Source organism: Dendrobates tinctorius, unplaced genomic scaffold (assembly GCF_039654945.1).
Source record: "Dendrobates tinctorius isolate UK_male_01 unplaced genomic scaffold, ASM3965494v1 ptg000398l, whole genome shotgun sequence".
Lineage (NCBI taxonomy): Eukaryota > Metazoa > Chordata > Amphibia > Anura > Dendrobatidae > Dendrobates > Dendrobates tinctorius.
The window spans coordinates 589399-609698 of record NW_027362064.1 but is presented as its reverse complement, the minus strand read 5'-3'; the positions used below and the strand labels follow the sequence as shown (position 1 = coordinate 609698).

The 20300-nt window shown below is 41.9% G+C and overlaps 1 protein-coding gene across 3 annotated transcripts in view; it reads left to right on the top strand.

Moving 5' to 3' along the window:
* Window positions 1-19781, top strand: part of BLZF1 (basic leucine zipper nuclear factor 1) — a 32258-nt gene extending 12477 nt beyond the window's left edge. For all 3 annotated transcript variants that reach the window (XM_073563792.1, XM_073563794.1, XM_073563793.1), the window contains exons 2-7: window positions 4430-4483; window positions 5891-6315; window positions 9188-9387; window positions 9499-9627; window positions 18100-18319; window positions 19283-19781. In XM_073563792.1, coding sequence (XP_073419893.1) covers window positions 4477-4483; window positions 5891-6315; window positions 9188-9387; window positions 9499-9627; window positions 18100-18319; window positions 19283-19465 — 1164 coding nt within the window. In that variant the 5' untranslated portion in view covers window positions 4430-4476 and the 3' untranslated portion in view covers window positions 19466-19781. The remainder of the gene's footprint in view (window positions 1-4429; window positions 4484-5890; window positions 6316-9187; window positions 9388-9498; window positions 9628-18099; window positions 18320-19282) is intronic.
* Window positions 19782-20300: the final 519 nt, after the last annotated feature.

Genomic DNA, 20300 nt, shown 5'->3' with positions numbered 1-20300 from the left:
TGAGGATCGGCTCACATTTATCCTGCGAACTACGCTGAGCGCTTACACAGGGTTCCGTGTAAATCTCTGAATTACACGATTTAGTGGAGCCCCCAGTGGAAGATTCCCTATAATAAGGCAAATGGAGACACTGTGGACACCCACTGGCCTATGATCCGGCGGTGTCAGTCTTTTAAAGGGAATCTGTCTCCCCATTTTTGGCCTATAAACTGCGGACACCGCCATCAGGAACTTATCTACAGCATTCTGTAATGCTGTTGATAAGCCCCCGATGTAACCTGAAAGAGAAGAAAAACGAGTTATACTCACCCCGGCGTCCGGTCCGATGGGTGTCGCGGTCCGGTGCCTCCCATCTTCTAGAGATAACGTCCTCCTTACTTCTGCCGCGGCTCCGGCATAGGAGTACTTTATCTGCCCTGTTGAGGGCAGAGTAAAGTTCTGCATTGCGCAGGCGCCTGACCTCTCCTGGCTCAAAAGGGAGAGGACATTTTGATTTTGGAGTGCTGAATTTGCTAGTTTTCTTTTGGAGTGCGAGGAGCCAGAGTGGTTTTCCAGATCCTTTTTGCTACCAGTAGCCTGGAATCTTCCTGTATTTCCATTGACAGATGAAGGTCCTGAATGGGGACTTTCTTTTTTTTGTGGATTGATTTGAAGCTTTTGTTAGGAACATTTTACATAACGTTTGGGATTACATTTATCCTGCGCACTACGCTGAGTCCTTACCTTGAGGTTTCCATCTAAATATCTGAGTGACGTGATTCAGATGAAACTCCCCGAAGGATCCATTCACTATAATGAGGCAGCAGAGTTACTCTGGACTCCGTCTGGCCTCTGTTCAGCGGTGTCCTTTTCAGAAGTGTGCAAAACTGCTTTCATGCACGCCTAAAAAGACAGAAGCCGCCAGATCACAGGTCCTACAAGGTCGACAGTGCTTCCATCTGTCTCATTATAGGGAATCATCCTCCGAGTGTTCCGTCTGTATGGCATATCTCAGAGAGTTACACAGAAACCCCCGTGTGAGTACTGAGAGTAGAGTGGCAGGATAAATGTGAGCTAAGCCTTACTGCGATCTTTGGGAGACAGAATGACCCAAGCAGCAGGTGAAGAATTGGTTTTATTCACTTTTTACGCTGTTCCTCTTGCAGCATAAGCAATTAGATGACTTTATTCTTCGGGTCGGTGCGATTACAGCAATACCAGATTTATATACTGTAAGTTTTCTTATGTTTGTCTGCTGTCACACACTAAAAAGATGCTTTTTTTTTCTCAAAAACAAGTTTTTGCATCACCATATTTTGAGTTATTTTTTAATATTGCTGCCGACAGAGTTATGTGAAGGCTTGTTTTTTTGCGGAATGAGACAGTTTTTGTTGGTACCATTTTCTGTCACATGACATTTTTTGATCACTTTCTATTATGATTTTTGGGAAGTGAAAAAAAAGAGATTGCATTTCTAGATGAGCTGTGCTGATAAGACTCCTACGCAAAAAGACTGAATGCTGTCAAAAATTCAAAGGTTACTTTAACAAAGTATAAGTTTATAAGTATATTGATATGTTTCAAGATTTCAGACATGTTATCATTTGTAGAAGAAAGAACACCAGCGTTAAATTAACATGAACCCATGTAAACGGCAACTCAAAAACAATTACAACAAAGGAGAAACAGAGTCCAAAAATTTGCCAGAATATATGCACAAAAAATATTTATTAAAACTAGCCCAACAATAAACTGCAAAAACTAATATTATTCATTGCTTATAAACAATAAATATATGGGTTCCATCATATACAATGTGACTGTATCCATGGGTGTAGCAAATAACCGAAGATACAGGACGAGATCAAGGCTGTGTGCACACGATGCTTTTTTTGAGCGTTTCCGCAGCGTTTGAGCCGGCTCAGACGCTGCAGAAACGCTTAAAAGATGCATCAAATTAATTAGCATGCGTTTAGAAATCGCGTGTCAAAAAACGCGTCAAAAATCGCGGAAAAAGACGCGCGATTTCTGGGAAGGGGATCCTTTTCCTGAGCGTTTAAAAACCCTAGCGTGGGCACTATGTGCCCACGCTAGGGTTTTTAAACGCTCAGGAAAAGGATCCCTTCCCAGAAATCGCACGTCTTTTTGATTTTTGACGCGTTTTTGAGGCGTTTTTTGACACGCGATTTCTGGGATCATTGGGGATGGCTAAAAACGCTGAGCAATGCGGAAATTAATGAGCATGCTGCATTTTTAGCCGCTAAGCGATTCCTGAGCGGTTAAAAACGCATGCATTGGCACAGAAAGCCAAAAATGCATCTTTTAAGCGTTTCTGCAGCGTCTGATCTGGCTCAAACGCTGCGGAAACGCTTAAAAAAACGCATCGTGTGCACACAACCTTAGGCTATGTGCCCACGTAGCGATTTTTAAGCGTTTTTGCCGCGATTTTCGGCACGAAAACGCAGCGAAAACGTTTAAAAATCGTGTACAGAACGCCCCCCATGCATTCCTATGGGATTCCGCACATGCTGTGCTAATGCAAAATTGCCGCGATTCCGCACCCATAGGAATGCATGAGAATCGCTTACTTCCCGCATGTGGCTATGCCCACCATGCGGGAAGTTAAGCTTCTCATGTGCGGTTGGTACCCACGGTGTGGAGGAGAGGAGACTGTCCTCCAGGCCCTGGGTACCATACCCCTGTAAAAAAAAGAATAAAAAATAAAAATTCGGGGTATATTTACCTTCCGGCGTCCCGCGCTGCATTCCCGGCCTAAGCGTTCCCAGTAATGCCTTGCGGCAAGGCCCTGTAATGACGTAGTCTCGTGTGACTCTAGCGGTCTCGCGAGATCCCTATAGTAACACGAGGCTACGTCATCACAGGTCTCGCAAGGCATTACTGGGAACGCCCTCAACCTCAATAAGAAAAAAACAGAGAAACCAAGGATAATGCAAATAAACATTCAATATCCCCAATATCATGTGCACATGCTTTTAAATATAGTGAGCTGCTCTAAAGTGCATCTGTGTCATAGTATTCCTATTTCACTCTGTATAGAACATTTTAACAGGTGTCATGAAAGTCAAGATCAGGAATAATTGCCCATTGAAGTGGAAAATCTCGCCTAGACCCCAGTCACATACCCCGACGTGCATTTCGCGTTCAAATGTTGTCGCTTCCTCACTTTAGAGCAGCTCACTATATTTAAAGGCATATGCACCTGATATTGGGGATATCCTTAAATGTTTATTTGCATTATCATTGATTTCTCTGTTTTTTTCTTACTGAATCTCATCCTGTATCTTCGGTTATTTGCTACACCCGTGGATACAGTTCATTGTATATGATGGAACCCATATATTGTTTATAAGCAATGAATAATATAGTTTTTGCAATTTATTGTTAGGCTACTTATCAATAAATATTAATTTTGTGCATATATTCTGGAAAATTTTTGGACTCTTTGTTTCTCCTTTGTTGTGATCTTATCATTCCTGCTTTCTTTATTCATCAAGTATGTACATATCACAAGCTGCTGGTTCTTAAAGCCTAACTAAAATGAATGTGTTGGTTCTGTTATGTACCTGTATCCCCACTTTCTGTCAATCCAAAGAGCCTGTTTACAAAGCCGATGTCCATTTTGGGTGGCTGAACAACCAGAGGCACATACTCATTACATTGAGAGGCTCGGCACTTTCCCCCCCACCGGTGTACCTCTCACACAGTTGCGTGGTGCCAAATGTGTGCTCGGAGTGTGGGGTGGACCACCTCTCTCAGTGGAACTCATGCATCACCCCTCATCCCACTAGTGACTTCAGGGTTACCAAGGATTTCTCCAAGGATGATAGTATTAGGTCTCCTGCCAGTAGTGGAGGTAACAGTGGAGGTAAAGCAGAAATCTGGTTTGGTGTGATACTCTTTAATACTGAACTTATCTCTTGCAATGTTCTCTTTTGTGGTTGTATTATTCCCTAAGAGCAATACCTTCTGCCATCACTTTGGTTGGGAGATGAAGCTCTCTTCATCATGGGAGATACACTTCAAAGAGTTACTAAACTTTTGATAATTTTTTTAGGCTTTTTTTAATTGGCTTCTGATCAATGAGGGTCTGAGTCCTGATTGATAGAAAGCCTATTGAACCCATACTCTACTCTTTGCACCTCTCAACAGTCTTTTGAGCATTTGTGGAGGATCTAATGACCCTGACCAGTAAATTCAAGGGCCTAAGAGGGAAAAAATGGTCAAAATGTTAGTTGCTCCTTAATAGAGCTGAGCTTAAAAGCAGAAATAACTGATTAAATTGAAGAAGAGGTAAGGCATACACTTATGATAAATGTTTATCTTCCGTAACAGTAATTCTAGTGTACCAAAGCAGATATGTATCCATTTCTTTGTCGTTTTAATAGAAAAATATTTTTTCTCAATTTTGTGTTTTTTTTTATTTTTTCAGATAGTAATCAGGTTCATCGGTCAGTTGGATAAAACTGTGAAGACACCATGACAAGTAAGTATTATAATGTTAGTTTTTAGGTCTTTCTTTAGCTTGTGGGTTTATTGCCTGTGCACATGGTCACACTAAGGCAGGTTTCACACATCTCTGTTTCATGGTCTGTACTATGACCAAGATGCATGGACGGGACACGGGTTTCCTGTCCCAAATTCGGCAGCCTTATATATGCCTATCAGGCTGACAAGTTCATGCATCGTGGTCTAGACGTGTGAAACCAACTTAAAGAGTGGAAAACAATTGCATCATTTTGCACTTCGTAGCAGTTTTTTTAGCAATTTTTGGGGACCTAAGGACCCTGACAAGTAAAGGGAACCTGTCACCTCCAGAAAAGCTGTTTATCTGCAGATATAGTGGTAATCTGTAGGTAAATAGTATTTAAATCATTATAGGCTGCTTTAGTGGAAGCCCGCCTACAGGGAGAAATAAAGTTATATTCTCCCTGCAGCTGCTCGCTTCTAGTCATTGGGTCGGTGCGGGGAGCTGTAACAGTCACGGCTGTCAGTGAGCACTGTAATCTCGCCTCCTGCACCGCCACTGTAGTCTGCTCTGTACAGACACCCTGTAGAGCTGGCTGGCAGTCAGTGTGCAGGGAAGCGATGACAGCGTGGTAATTGTGTAGTGAGGGGTGACTGTAATAGCCCCCTGCATTGCAGCCAATGACTGGAAGCGAGTGACTACAAGGAGAATATAACTTAATTTTCTCCCTGTAACCACACATCCCGTAAACCAGCCTAACTTGGTTTAAACAATATTTACCTGCACATCCACATTATATCTGTTAAAAAATAATGGTTTTGTAGAAGATAGGATTCCCTTTGAAGCGTTGTACCAAGTGAGCAAGTTATCATCTGTCCACAGGATATGTAATTACTGGCTGATCACTTGAGATCCCACTCTTGGGACCCTTTAAGGTAGAGAACTGGAAGATTGTGAGGCCCTACCTGAACATAGTGGCAGATCAGCATGGGCAAAATTGGTCAATTTATTATCTGTAGGACTGTTGGCGATATCGTGAAAGACCATATTCACCAGAACTTGAAAAAGTTGTTAGTGGAGCATCATAGACCTGAATGTCCAAGGGCACATGGATTCGTAAAAAAAAGGTGATAAGCCCTATTGACTTGTATGGTTATGGGTACCTGTATAAAACATCACATGGATGGGAAAAACTGTCCTGTGAATATTGCCAAGTGAGAGTGACAATTATCTTGTGAAGCTAGCTTCAGACTTTATACATACAGACAAGTTGTGAAAAAAGAAAGCCCTGGAGACTGAGAGTGTTATTTCACATGGTCCTTTCAAATGTGTGTGAGCCTCCAATATGGAGCACAAAGAAATTAGTAACTGAGTGGAAATAATATTACTATTTTTCTTACATTGAATTCTTGTATTCTTTTTTAGCCATGTCCGCTTCTCCGCCGATCCGCGGGACCGGGGATGGGATGGAAACACAGACGTTAAAATCCGTAGAAGTCACAACATCGCACACAAAAACTGCTCACAGCCCAAAAAGAAAAAGTTCGCCAGCACCGTCCATAAGTCCCGGTGTACTTCAGCTGGGCAAAATACAGACAGAAAAAGCAATCGAGATAGAGGCAGTCCGTCTAGTCATCCCAAAATCAGCAATAACCCACACCGTTCTGACTAAGCAGGCGAAGTCACACGAGGTCAGTGCACATAGTAAAGCAGAAGTGGTGGGCTGTGTCACTGAACCATGGAAACAACTCTCAGAAATGAAAAGCACTTTGGAAAAATTGAAAAATTCAGAGAGGAGATTACTACAAGATAAAGAAGGTCTCTGTAACCAACTGAAGGTGCAGACTGAGGTAAGTAGGCCTCCGCAGCACAGAATAAAGAGACGTGACGCTGCTAAACTGGAGAACCTTTAATGGCAGCTCGCAACTCTAATTTTACTGCCTACATATAGTGGACCATGGTGTGAGGAAGAGGTCTCAGAGAGGGCAGGCGAGCTTGGATCACAATTCTTTTCAGCAGGCGTGGAAATAGAAAATGGACATTTACAGAACCCAGCAAAGGGAAAAGAAATGCAGGTTACATGTACAAGCGCTGGCTGTGAGTTTAATATTTTAACACGCGGTCTCCGGTGTTTTATTCATCTTTACTTCGCTCTCAGATCTCTTGCCAGCCAGTCAGCCTTCATGGCTCTTATGCACATTGAACCAATCTCCAAAGCATTAGAGACAGTGTCTCTATCAGTGACAGCTAAAATTTCCCTAGGTCTCTTTATCTGCGCACAGACCCAGCCAGCCAGGCTTTACCTATTATAGTGGCAGCTCTTGGTGAAATATATCATCGCATAACGATTATTCAGGCAAATTACCATGTTCTTTGTATAAAAACAGCTCCACCAGTTTGTATAAAGTGACCCTCCGTTCTGGCACATGGGGGGGGGGTCCCAACTAGGTGACCCTGATATATGAGATCTATTTACACCAATAGAGTATGTGGCCAGGGACAGTCTACACGTGACAGCTTCTGATAATTCTAAGTATTTGTACTAGTGGTCAAGGCTATATTAGTACCCAGACTTCAGAGATAGCGCTGGTCACATCGCAGTTAGGGTGTAGTCAGACGGCCATATAAGTTGGACCGAGATAGGAGCGCAGTGCACAAACTGGCCGGTGGCTCTCCCTTCCCGAGCTTGACAGCTGCATAGAAATGCATGAAGCAGTCACGCTCTGGTCTGGAGCGCCTCCGGATAGTCTGTGCACTTTGTTCTGATCCCAGTCCAATTTATACAGCCGTCTTAACTGCGCCCTTATACTGTAAGATGCCCATAGGCATTACATGTATGTGTAGATGCTTACTATGTTTTTTGGTAATTGGGGGTGAAGTTTAAATTTTTTGTTATGGTATAAACAGTGGCAGGCAGACATTTGAAAATGTGTTGCTATAGCATGGGAAAGGCATTAACTTATACAAAGAGTACAGTGGCATTTTTTCAGTACGGTAATAATACCTTGTAACTTTGTAGATCTACCAGCTAGCTATATGCAACTGACCGCGCTTGAACTTGAGTTTAATTGTATTCGTCCATTGAGGATGAATACGTTTTATTATGTAAGGTGCTGCATGTAACCAAAGCTTCTCTGCGCAGTGGATGTTGTCATGTCTGATAAGAGTGACATTGTTTCCCATGTGACCCTTCTTCTGAAGTTCAGTATAGGAGTTTATGATGTGTGACAGGAAGGTCACACCGAGAAGAGCACAGATTACCTCCTCTCATGAGGCCATGAATCATCGACTGTTTCTTCAGGGGTTTTTTTTTTCTTCTTTTACACTATTCATCAGTTGCTGTCCTTTTTTCTATGGTTATAACAGTTCAGTTGTGATATGTCTTCAGTTAAATTGGTCTTCCACTACTGGACAAGAGGACCTTTTACCAAATTTTTTATGTTCAACTGGACACAAGTTGGAATAGTGGCTGCAGAGTAAAATAAAAAAATTTTATTTCAGCTTTCCGTTGTGGAGATATTGGCAATCAAATTATTTGGCACCATATGAGTAAAGTTTTGTTAAGTCGAAGTGAGTGTTACCACCAGGTAATTTTCAATGGTGGGTGGGTACTTCTCCCTCTATCACTAAAGCAGGCAGCAACACAGCAGAAAAAGAACACTCCCCCACCATAGGTTAGGTTTCTCAGAGTGGAGTGTGTGATGTAATGACTCAGCCATGATCTCCTGGTCTGACCTCGTGCATAATTAGAAAGTGCAACTGAGTTTAGCTGTGTCACATTACAAACCTTTCTACCAGCTCTCCTTTTCTCATAGCATTGTCAGATCTGCTGTACTGCCCCTTCCTCACACTGTGTATAAGGCGATGAGTCATACTTATGTCTGTTGTCCACACAGCATCTTATATTTGCTCTGCAGTGAGAACAGAGAAGGCTGCCATTACATCTCACAGAGGAGTAGCTTGTTGACCTCCCATTGGAGAGTGATTACAAGTTGAGTCATTTCCAGACAGGCAGTGTTGGAGAGGGGCAGTACAGCAGAGATGACAGTGCTATAAGAAGAAGAGAGCTGATAGAAGGGTTTGTAATGTGACACAGCTAAATTCAGCTGTGCTGCCCCTTCTTCCACGTAAAACGTATTTGAAGGTCTGATCTCCCAGCATTTTATAATCATGCAGTAGGTTAAACCATGAGATCAGAGTTGTATCATTACATCTCACACACTGAGAAACCGAAGCTATAGTGGTGGCTGTGTTTCTTCTATGTTGCTGCCTGCTTATGACTGGGCAAATCTTACTGGGAGAAGTACACTCTCCCAGAGATAACTCTGCTAACGCCCACTTAGACTTAAAAAAAAAAAAAATCACTCTACTTCAAAGGAAAGGCGAAAAAAAATGTTTTATTCTTCACTGCAGCCACAATTACATTGTCGTCCGGTTCTGAAAAATTTGGTGAGAGGTCCTTTTTAAATGCTTAAGTCCCACAGATAACTAAACATATTCTCATCTCCCAGATAGACGCCTTTCCAGCAAATTTGACACTGGGTTTCCTGGCTGTCACGTAACGTTATGGGCTGCAGTCTCCACAATTCCATCTGATGGAAGTTTGAAGGCTGCAACCTACCAGTGGCTGCTGATTGGCTGCAGTGGTCATGTAACGTAACAACAATCTGCAGCCACTAATTGGAATGTGGTTTATTATAGTAATTTTCCTTCTTTTCAAAGGTTAACAGAGAGTTGAAGAAGTTGCTGGTGGCCTCTGTTGGTGATGACTTGCAGTATCATTTTGAGCGCATCGCTCGAGAAAAGAACCAACTCATTTTAGAGAATGAAGCGTTGTCTCGGAATACGGCCCAGCTCTCAGAACAGCTAGAACGCATGTCAATTCAGTGTGACGTATGGAGAAGCAAGTTTCTTGCCAGCCGGTAAGTCAGATCATACAGATTGTGTATATTATGTCATGAATTCTAATCTGTTGTTGTTATTATGTGAAGTTCCTGCAAAATGATTTTAATATATCTTTTCTTTTATTGTAGGGTTATGGCAGATGAATTAACCAACATACGGGCAAATCTTCAGAGGCAGAATAGAGAGACCCAAAGTGCGCTTCAGGATTTATTAAGTGAAAGGGACCAGTATCGGCAAGAAATGTCTGAAACACAAAAGTAAGATTTATTTTTATTTATTTGTTTTAACCCCTTCCCGACTTTGGACGCACCCAGTACGTCCTGGTTTGTAATGACTTCCCGACCTTGGACATCATCGCGGGGGACCCAGTCATTGCCATGATGACCTGAGGTCGTCACGACGACATCCGTTCCTCCAGGCTATGGTAAGCCCCTTGGACCATGGTGAAAGGGGCTTGTGTCAGTGCAGCACTGTTATAAATCATTGTAATTCTCGTGCAATGCAGTGGTCTATAATAGAGATCAGGCACATGGAAGTGAAAGTGCCATATAGGGACTACGTAAAAAAATATATTTAAAAACAAAAAATCACAAAGTAATTTAAAAAATTATATTGTACTTATAAATTTGTACTTATAAATTTGTACTTTCGTGGAAAAAAACAACTCATTTTTCGTATAGCGTCGCTTCCGGAACGACCTACCCCATAAAATTGTCACGCTAGTTAACCCCTTTAGTGAACACCGTAAAAAAAAAGCAAATAGAAACAAAAAACAAGCCGTGATATAGCTCCATCAGTGACTAAATAGAAAAAAACAATAGCTCTCAGAATAAAGTGATGCAAAAATAATTATTTTTTCTGTAAAATAATTTTTGGTTAAAAGCGCCAAAACATGAAAAAACTATATAAATGTGGTATTTCTGTAATCGTACTGACCCGAATTAGCTGCCTTATGAACTTTACCACATGTAGAATGGCATGAAAAAAAAAACAATTCCTGAATTACTGGCTTTTGTTGATTCTGCCTACCAAAAATTGGAATAGAAAGTGATGAAAAACCTTGTGTCCAAAAATGGTACCAATAAAAACGTCAACTTGTCCTTCACATAACTCTGTCAGCTGAAATATGGAAAAACTATAGCTCTCAAAATATGGCAATGCACAAATTTTTCCATTAAAAAACACTCTTTAGTGTGTGATAGCAGCCACACATAAAAAAACATACCAGGAACAGCGAAACGAAAAATAAATAAAACCAATTCTTCACATGCTGATGATTTTTTCATTCTGCCTCCCAAAGATCGCAATAAGGCTTGGCTCATATTTATCCTGCGCTGAGCGCTTACACCTGGGTTTCCATGTAAATCTCTGAAATGCGTGATTCAGACGACTGAACCCCCGACGGAAGATTCCCTATAATGAGGCAGATGGAGACACTGAAAATGTGATCTCAAACTTTATGTAAAATATTCTCAACAAAAGCTTCAAATCAATCCACAAAGTCAAGTCCCGACTTATGTCTATCATCTGTTTACAGAAATATAGGGGGCTTCCACATTACTGGTAGCACAAAGGCTCTGAAAAGAAATGTTACTAATTCAGCACTCCCAAATGCCCCCCTCCCTTCTGAGTCCCAGTGTGCCTAAACCCCATTTAACATCCCCATGTTTTACATTTTTGTAGCGTTGAGCGCCCGGCTAATTTACAGGTGTGTGTCTCGAGAAACATAAGCTGGGCACCTCAACATACTGGGCACTACAACGCACTGGGCACTACAGTTGCAGTTTTCAATTTTCACTCAGAAACATCTACTGCTGCTTGTTTCTGGAAAACACCCATGGAGTCATAATCATCACTATACCTGTAGATAAATTCCCAAAATGATATAATTTCCTAAATGAGGTCACTTGAGGGGGGATTCTGCACTTCTAGCATTAAGAGGCTCTGCATATGGAGTTCTCAAACTATTCTAGAAAAATCTGTGCTCCAGGAGGCAAATAGATCTTCGTCCCTCCCGTGTCTCGCTGTGTGGTAAGCAGTTCTGTACAGCCACATATGGGGTATTTCTACATTCAACATAAATTGTGGGACAAATTTTGGTGCTATTTTTACTCTTTTCCCCCTTATGAAAATGTATATTCTGGAGCTGAAACAAAATTTTGGTGGTAACAATGTCATTTTTTTTTTTCACGGCTCAATGATATAAAATTTTGTGACAAACCTGTGGTGTCAGTATGATCACTGCACCCCCTAGATGAATTCATTGAGAAGTGTAGTTTGTAAAATTGGGGGTTCTCCTGTACTGGCACCTGGCGTCTTCCGGTGGGTCATAGCACTGCAAACCGTAACAGTATATTCTGCATTGTATTGTGGCTTTCCTTCCGTTCTAAGCTTTCCACTTTGCCTTAAAAATATTTCCTGATTACATGTAGCTTATTGGTGCACTCAGGAGAAATATTTACAACAAACTGGAGTCCATTTTTTCCTACTAGCCCTTAGGCCTCTTTCACACTTAAGTTTTTTGTGTCAGTTAAAAAACGCTAAAAGGACGGATAGCGGATCCGTTTTAGTACTGATGACAACGGATGCAACCCGTCCGTTTTTTTTGACGGATCCGGCAAATGAAGAATGTTAAAGGAATCGAGAGAGAGATAGAGAGAGAGACCGAGACCGGCAGCCAGATAGAATTTCGGGTTAAATCTGTGTCTGGAGGATCCGCTAGGCAAAAAAACGTTGCAAGCTCCGTTTGGAAGTCTTTGAGGATGTTGACGGACAGCAACATTTTGGCGGATCCGCACAAAAACGGATGCAACGGACGGCAATCCGTCAAGATCCGCCAATAATGAAAGTCAATGGGGAAAAATGGCGGATCCGTTTTTTTTCCAAATCGGCGGATCTTGACTGATTGTCAAAAACGGAAGTGTGAAAGAGGCCTTAGAAAAATTTTAAACTTGGGACTAAAACAACATTTTCTTCACCGCTCAGTGGTATAAAATTCTGTGAGGAACATGTGTCAATATGATCACTGCACCCCTAGATGAATTCATTGGGGGGTTTAGTTTGTAAATTTAGGTTATTTATGTGGGGTTTCTGCTGTTCTGTCATTTTAGGGTCTCTGCCAATATGACATGGAGCCCTCAAACCATTTCAGCAAAATCTGAACTTCAAAATTGCACTTCTTCCATTCTGAGCTTTGCACTGTTCCTCAAAAGTAGTTTTCGATCAAATATAGGGTATTGGTGTACTCAGGAGAAATTGCACAGCAAATTTTGGGGTCCATTTTCTTCTGCTATTCTTGTGAAAATGCTAAATTTGAGGCTAAAATAACATTTTTGTGAAAAATATATATTTTTCATTTTCACAGATCAGCATTGTAAAATTCTGTGAAGCATCTGTGGGTTCAAGGTGCTTATCACATGCCTAGATATATTTCCAAAATGGGGTCACTTGTGGTGCGTTTCTACTATTTAGGCAAATCAGGGAGTATCGAAAAAACACGACATGACACCCGCAGACCATTCCATCAAAGTCTACGTTCCAAAATGTCACTTCTTTTTTAGCCCTGCATGCGCCCTAACAGTAGTTTTTCCCCACATATGGGGTATCAGCGTACTCAGGTGAAATTGAAGAACAATTTTTGGGTTCCATTTTCTCCTGCTACCCTTGTGAAAAATAAAAAATTAGGGCTAAAAGAACATTTTTGTGGAAAAAATGTGTTTTTTTTTTTGTTTTTTTTTATGGCTCCACTTTATAAACGTCTGAAAAGCACCAGTGAGGTCAAGGTGCACACCACAGATCTAGATATATTCCTTGAGGGGGTCTCATTTCCAAAATGTGGTCACTTGTAGGGGGTTTCCACTGTTTAGGCAAATCAGGGGCTCTCCAAACTCGACTTGGTATCTGCTGATGATTCCAGCCAATTTTGCGCTCCATAAGTCAAATGGCGCTCTTTCCCTTCTGAGCCATGCCATGCGCCCAAACAGTAGTTTTCCCCCACAGATTGGGTACCAGTGTACTTAGAATAAAATGGACCCCAAAAATAGTTGCGCAATTGCTCCCGTTGCCCTTGTGAAAATAAAAAATTGGGGGCTAAAAAAAGTTTTTGTGAGAAAAAATTAAATGTTCATGTTTTCCTTCCTGTGATGCACCTGAAGGATTAATAAACTTCTTGAACTTGGCTTTGAGCACCTTGAGGGGTTCAGTTTTTAGAATGGTGTCACTTTTGGGTATTTCCTGTCATATAGGCCCCTCAAAGTCACTTCAAATGTGATATGGTCCCTAAAAAAAAATGGTTTTGTAAATTTTGTTGGCAAAATGAGAAATCTCTAGTCAATTTTTAACCCTTATAATGTCCTAGCAAAAATATTGTTTAAAAAATGTTGCTGATGTAAAGTAGACATGTGGGAAATGTTGTTAACTATTTTGTGTGACATACTGCATTTTCACTTTATAAGACCCGCTTAGGTTTTAGAGGAAAATAAGGAAAAAAAATTTTTTGCCAAATGTGCTAAAACATTTAATAAAAGGAAAAATATTATTTTAATACCCACTTCCAACCCTCCTTTGTAATAGCAGACCTTAGTAAATACCCACATCCCCCTTCTTTGTTATTGCACGCCTTACTTCCCTCCGTCCAGCCTTTGTAATAGCAGAGTAACTTGTTATTCGTGCCGATCGCCACACTGTACTGTCACGTGACGTCACACAGCATCAGGTGACAGTGCACGTACTGCATATAGACAGTAAGGTGCCTGGGAACAAGATGATGAGGGAGTAAGTATGAGACTTTCGTGCTTATCTGCCCTTTTTCCATGGCACAGCTCTGACGGCTTACTTCACCACTGCTTCTTCAGGTGAAGCAATGGTGCCGGGAGACGTGAGCGCAGTGCCGGGCAGTGGAGAAGCAACAGACCGCACCCCCAGTTTTGTGCTGACCGTATTTCCAATCCCACGGCTTCCCCGCTGCCCGGCATCTTCGCAAACCAAGGAAAGACCTGCTCACAGGCCGCCCCAAAGGACAAACATGTTCCATATCAAAGAGAGAGAGACAGACTGTTTCTGTGTCTGGGCGCTCTGGCTTAGAGCAGGAAGATAGACTCTGCCTACAGTCCCGCCCCGGAGCACGGGCATCTCATTAACTGAAAGCTTCTAACACTGATTACACAAGAAACACAAGACGGATGTCAACCCCAGGAATCATTTTAATCAATTTAACACTGCCAACCTGACAACACTGTCTGTAGTTTACTTGGCATAGTCCCCCTGACAGGTTTGCTTGAAATTAAAAAAAAAAAATCTGAATACCTACCCCCTCTGCTTATATTTGTTATTGCTGGAAAAGTAAAGGTCCTAGCTATCAAAATATAAAATTATTTAAGCATGTCGAGATGAGGAGACTTAAAGCCACAATGCTCCTCTGGGAAATATGCTAATTATGCAAATTGTCTCTTCAGAGAGGAAGAGACAACATGTAACAAGGCTCGTTAAAGGGTCGACATTGACTTTTAGGATTGCTACTTCCAATAGGTGGCACTAGAGTTCTAGTCCTCTTCCTCTCTGAAGAGACAATTTGCATAATTAACAATGAAACACTTTAATGTACACTCTGCACCCCATCTTGACTGGAAAAAAAAACAAATGTAGAAATTTTTGCAAATTTATTAAAAAAGAAAAACTGAAATATCACATGGTCATAAGTATGCAGACCCTTTGCTCAGTATTGAGTAGAAGCACCCTTTTGACTTAGTACTGCCATGAGTCTTCTTGGGAATGATGCAACAAGTTTTTCACACCTGGATTTGGGGATCCTCTGCCATTCTTCCTTGCATATCATCTCCAGTTTTGTCAGATTGGATGGTAAATGTTGGTGGACAGCCATTTTCAGGTCTCTCCAGAGATGCTCAATTGGGTTTAGGTGAGGGCTCTGGCTAGGCTAATCAAGAATGGTCACAGAGTTGTTCTGAAGCCAGTCCTTTGTTATTTTAGCTGTGTGCTTAGGGTCATTGTCTTGTTGGAAGGTGAACCTTTGGCCATGTCTGAGGTCCAGAGCACTCTTGAAGAGGTTTTCATCCAGCATATCTCTTTACTTGGCCACATTCATGTTTTCTTCAATTACAACTAGTCCTCCTGTTCCTGCAGCTGAAAAACACCCCCATAGCATGATGCTGCCACCACCATGTTTCACTGTTGGGATTGTATTGGGCAGGTGATGAGCAGTGCCTGGTTTTCTCCACACATACCACTTAGAATTATCACCAAAAAGTTCTGTCTTTGTCTCAACAGACCAGACTATCTTATTTCTCATAGTCTGGGAGTCCTTCATGTGTTTTTTAGCAAACTCTATGCGGGCTTTCATATGTCTCTCACTGAGGAGAAGCTTCCGTCTGGCCACTCTGCTATAAATGCCCGACTGGTGGAGGGCTGCAGTGATAGTTGACTTTGTGGAACTTTCATCTCCCTACTGCATCTGTGAAGCTCAGCTACAGTGATCTTGGGGTTCTTCTTTACCTCTCTCACCAAGGCTCTTCTCCCACGATTGCTCAGATTGACTGGACGGCCAGGTCTAGGAAGACTTCTGGTGGTCCCAAACTTCTTCCATTTAAGAATTATGGAGGCAGCTGTGCTCTTGGGAACCTTGAGTACTGTAGAAATTCTTTTGTAACCTTGGTCAGATGTGTGCCTTGCCACAATTCTGTGTCTGAGCTCCTTGGCCATTTCTTTGACCTCATGATTCTCATTTGGTTTGACATGCACTGTGAGCTGTGAGGTCTTATATAGACAGGTGTGTGCCTTTACAAATCAAGTCCTATCAGTTTATTTAAACACAGCTGGACTCCAGTGAAGGAGTAGAACCATCTCAGGGAGGATCACAAGGAAATGGACAGCATGTGAAATAAATATGAGTGTTTGAGCAAAAGGTCTGAATACTTATGACCATGTGATATTTCAGTTTTTCTTTTTTAATAAATTTGCAAAAATTTCTACATTTCTATTTTTTTCAGTCAAGATGGGGTGCAGAGTGTTTATTAGTGGGGAAAAATGAACTTTTTTGAATTTACCAAATGGCTGCAATGAAACAGAGTGAAAAGTTTAAAGGGTCTGAATACTTTCCGTACCCACTGTATACTCGAGTATATTCGGTACTTTTGTTATTACCATAATTGTGACAAGGTCTTCTTTGCTTGACAATTAAAGCTGAAAACATAAAGACAAAAACCAATGCCACAGTTTTGTTATTTTCATCACTGCACCTCTCTTCAAATTTTTTTTCTCTGTACTTTATATGGTGAAATGAAAGTTGTCAATCGAAGCAATAAATAGTCCTGCAAAAAAAAAACCAGCCTTGACATGGCTGTGTTGATGGAAACATAAAAATGTGTTAGGTAAGTTCCTAGAGGAGCACTGTTTCCAAAATGGGGTATTTTTGATTCTCTTTTTCTTGGGTTTTGGCACCTCAAGGCTAAAATCCAGGAGGAGAAGGTCGAGGGGAAAACAGAAGCAGTTTATCTCCAGTGTTGGCTTCCATGTCTCAGGCCATATAACACTCTGTGAACAATACCAGTGCTTCTGTTGGGTCCGGTGATCACGTGACTGCTAGGTATAGCAATAAAACAACATGTCATTTTCCCCCACGTCTTGTGGGACATATTGTGTAACAAATACATGTGAATAAAAACTATATGAAAAATAAAAGTACTAAAAAATATAATTGAAAAATGGAATCCCCCGCCAACTAAAAACAAATTTAATTCATATACATAAATACATGTTAATTATCCCCATGACCAAAATACCCTAAAGAATGAATTCAATAAGTAGTGTAAAACACAAACAGTATAAAAGGAAACTAAAATAAAACTGAGAAAAATTGCTTTTTTTTCTACATTTGCAGGAAAAAAATTCTATACAAGTTACACAGTAACTTAACACCAGGTTTTCCCAATATATAGATGACCACCACCTTTAATGCCTTTTTTTTTTTACAGAAGTCTAGCATGTATATAAGGTCCATACACCCTCTGCATGGCATGAAAAATACCTTTTACTATCCCCCCCACATGGAGTAGTCCGGTCTAATGGACGGCGTTGGTCTTGCTTTGGTGCCTCCTCTCGTCGCAATCGCTGTCTTCCTTCCCTGTTTCATGTGGATGACGCTTCCTACAGCTTCATGTGGATGACGCTTCCTACATCATCTACACAGTCCCCCAGTCACGCTCCTTTGCAGGCGCACTTTGCTCTACCCTTGGTCAGTGCAAAATACTGAACTGCGCATGTGTAATGAGAGGCCAAAGAGCGTCGATGACCCAGAACTAAAGCCAGCGCATGCGCATTATAGTACTTTACTCTGCTTTCAGCAGGGCAGAGCGAAGTACGCCTGCACAGGAGACCGATTAGGGGACACTGTGTGGATGACATAAAACGCGTCATCCACATGGAGCAAGCAGGAGGACGGCGGTTGCAATGAGAGAGGAGGCACCAAGTGACGACCAGTGACGCCCATCGGTCTGCACTACACAGTTTGGGGAGATAATAAAAGGTATTTTTTGAGCTATGCAGAGGGGATTGTGGACTTATATACAGCTTAGTAGAATACTGTAGAAGAGGCTTTGAAGATGGTGGCCATACTTTATAATTGGGAAACCTAGATAAACCCTGAAAAAGCACTGAAAAATAAAACAATTTCATCCACATAAAAAGCCTAATACTAGTATCTTCTTTCTTTTCCATAGAGTATTAGAAGAACTACTCATCTCCCTGCAGTGGGGACGACCGCAGACCTATTACCCTGCCGATCAGCCATACTCTACCACTGAGCTTGTGGCAGCAAACCGGAAGCTGGCACAAGCTGTAAATTCTCACCTTATTGGAAATACTGGATCCACGAGCCCCAAGCATGTTCAACAGACAACTGAATTTTGCAGCACTCCTGCAGAAAAAATGGCAGAAATGGTAAATTACTTTTAATTTTCTACAGCCGCATTCCCAATCACATCCACCATTTCTGACTGCTGTTTTCTGTCACTGAGAAGAGCAGAGGGGTTGTCCTGGTCTAGTACAGTGATGGCGAACCTATGGCACGCGTGCCAGAGAGGGCATGCAGAGCCCTCTCAGCTGGCACGCGGACTCGCCTCACTGATCCGGATGCAGCTTCCTGCTTCTCACACATTGAGCGGCGCGGCCGCGGAGCTGAATGATGATGTCATCCAGCTGCGGCCGCGCCTCTCAATGTGTGAGAGGAAATAAGAGCTGAGGAAGCTGCCGGCGTGCGGAGAGGTGTGTGGCTGCTGTGGTGTGTGTGTATGGCGAGTGTGGCCGCTGTGGTGTATGTGTGTGTGGTGAGTGTGGCCGGTGTGGTGTGATGTATGTGTGTGTGTGTGTGTGTGTGTGTTTGTCAATGATGTGGAGAGGGCCAATGATGGGAGTGATGGGGAGAGGGCCAATGATGGGGTGATGGGGAGAGGGCCAATGATGGGGTGATGGGGAGGAGGAAATGATGGAGGTGGTGGAATGGGTAATTTCTACATGATGGGGATCATGATGGGGCATATTTCTGCATGAAGGGGATCATGATGGGGCATATTTCTGCATGAAGGGGATCATGATGGGGCATATTTCTGCATGAAGGGGATCATGATGGGGCATTTGGCACATGTTGGCACTTTGTCATAAATAGGGTTTTAGGTTGCAGTTTGGGCACTCGGTCTCAGAAAGGTTCGCCATCACTGGTCTAGTATAACAGCATTCTCTGTCCCGATTGGCAGAATATGGAATTGTACATGTGCCTTTCTTCTGCTGTCACTAGTGGAGAGGCTTCCCGCTGTATATATAAAATTTTCTGGTATACAAGGTTCCTCTTATGTGATTAGTTTTGTGACCAGACGTATTAATTACATGACTTTTCCTATGTTTCAGATACTGAATACACAAGATCCCATTTCATGTTCTGAGACATCTCCAGATATTTCCTTCTCCGAGTCCTCACCTTCTTTCTTAGCAGCAAAAAAAAGTATTGGACGATTTCACCCATATACCAGATATGAGAACATCACTTTCAACTGCTGCAATCACTGCCAGGGAGAACTGATCGCACTATAGGAGAACTTGGTCCTTACTGATAGCAGTGAGGATGATGCCGATCAAACAGCAATAATTTCTATACTCGGCATGAGATGATGGCACCCAGCTTAGTGCAATAAAATCTACAAATAACAAATATACCGTTCCAGCAGAAATTTCAAGCACGATGTTTGGCATTTACGGTGACTTTTGCGGTCTTTTGTTACAATTAGGTCATTCCATTATGCAGTGTTCAGTATTCTACTCCCCAGGGACATTTTGCATCTTTTTTATTGATATTATGTTTGATCTGAAGTCTTCTCAGACAGTATTAAAGCAACAGGCCTTATTCAAATACTGTTTTTCATGTTGACTTTTGATTGGTTCTTCTATTAAAAACCAAAATGGAAGCGTTCGTGGGTGGCGTAACTATTGGCTTATATAACTCTAAAGGTAGTTATGTATGTACTATCTCCTAGCTAACACATATTTGAGAACTAACAGAATAATATAATAATGTTCCTCCAGCCTATATAACCCATCCAGTGCAATGGAAAATAACAACCATGACACCAGTGCGAACAGAGCCTTAAAGGGGTTTTCTCATTTAATGAAATTAGTCTAGTTATTGAGACAGCATGAAAATAAGCTACTTTGCAATTGACGTGTGTTTTCTATCTGCTGTCGTTCTCCACCTTTGAAGGCTTTTTATTTTACATTGTTTACAGCTTGTTGTCAAGGAGGCCGACCACCAGAGCCTGGCTGAGTATGCCACAGTATCTGCATTCCAACCTGAAGCGTCAACTCCTAAAATCTCAGTTTCCTCTCACCAGTGTGACAGCTGCTCACCCCACCGTTCTTGATTAGATCCTGA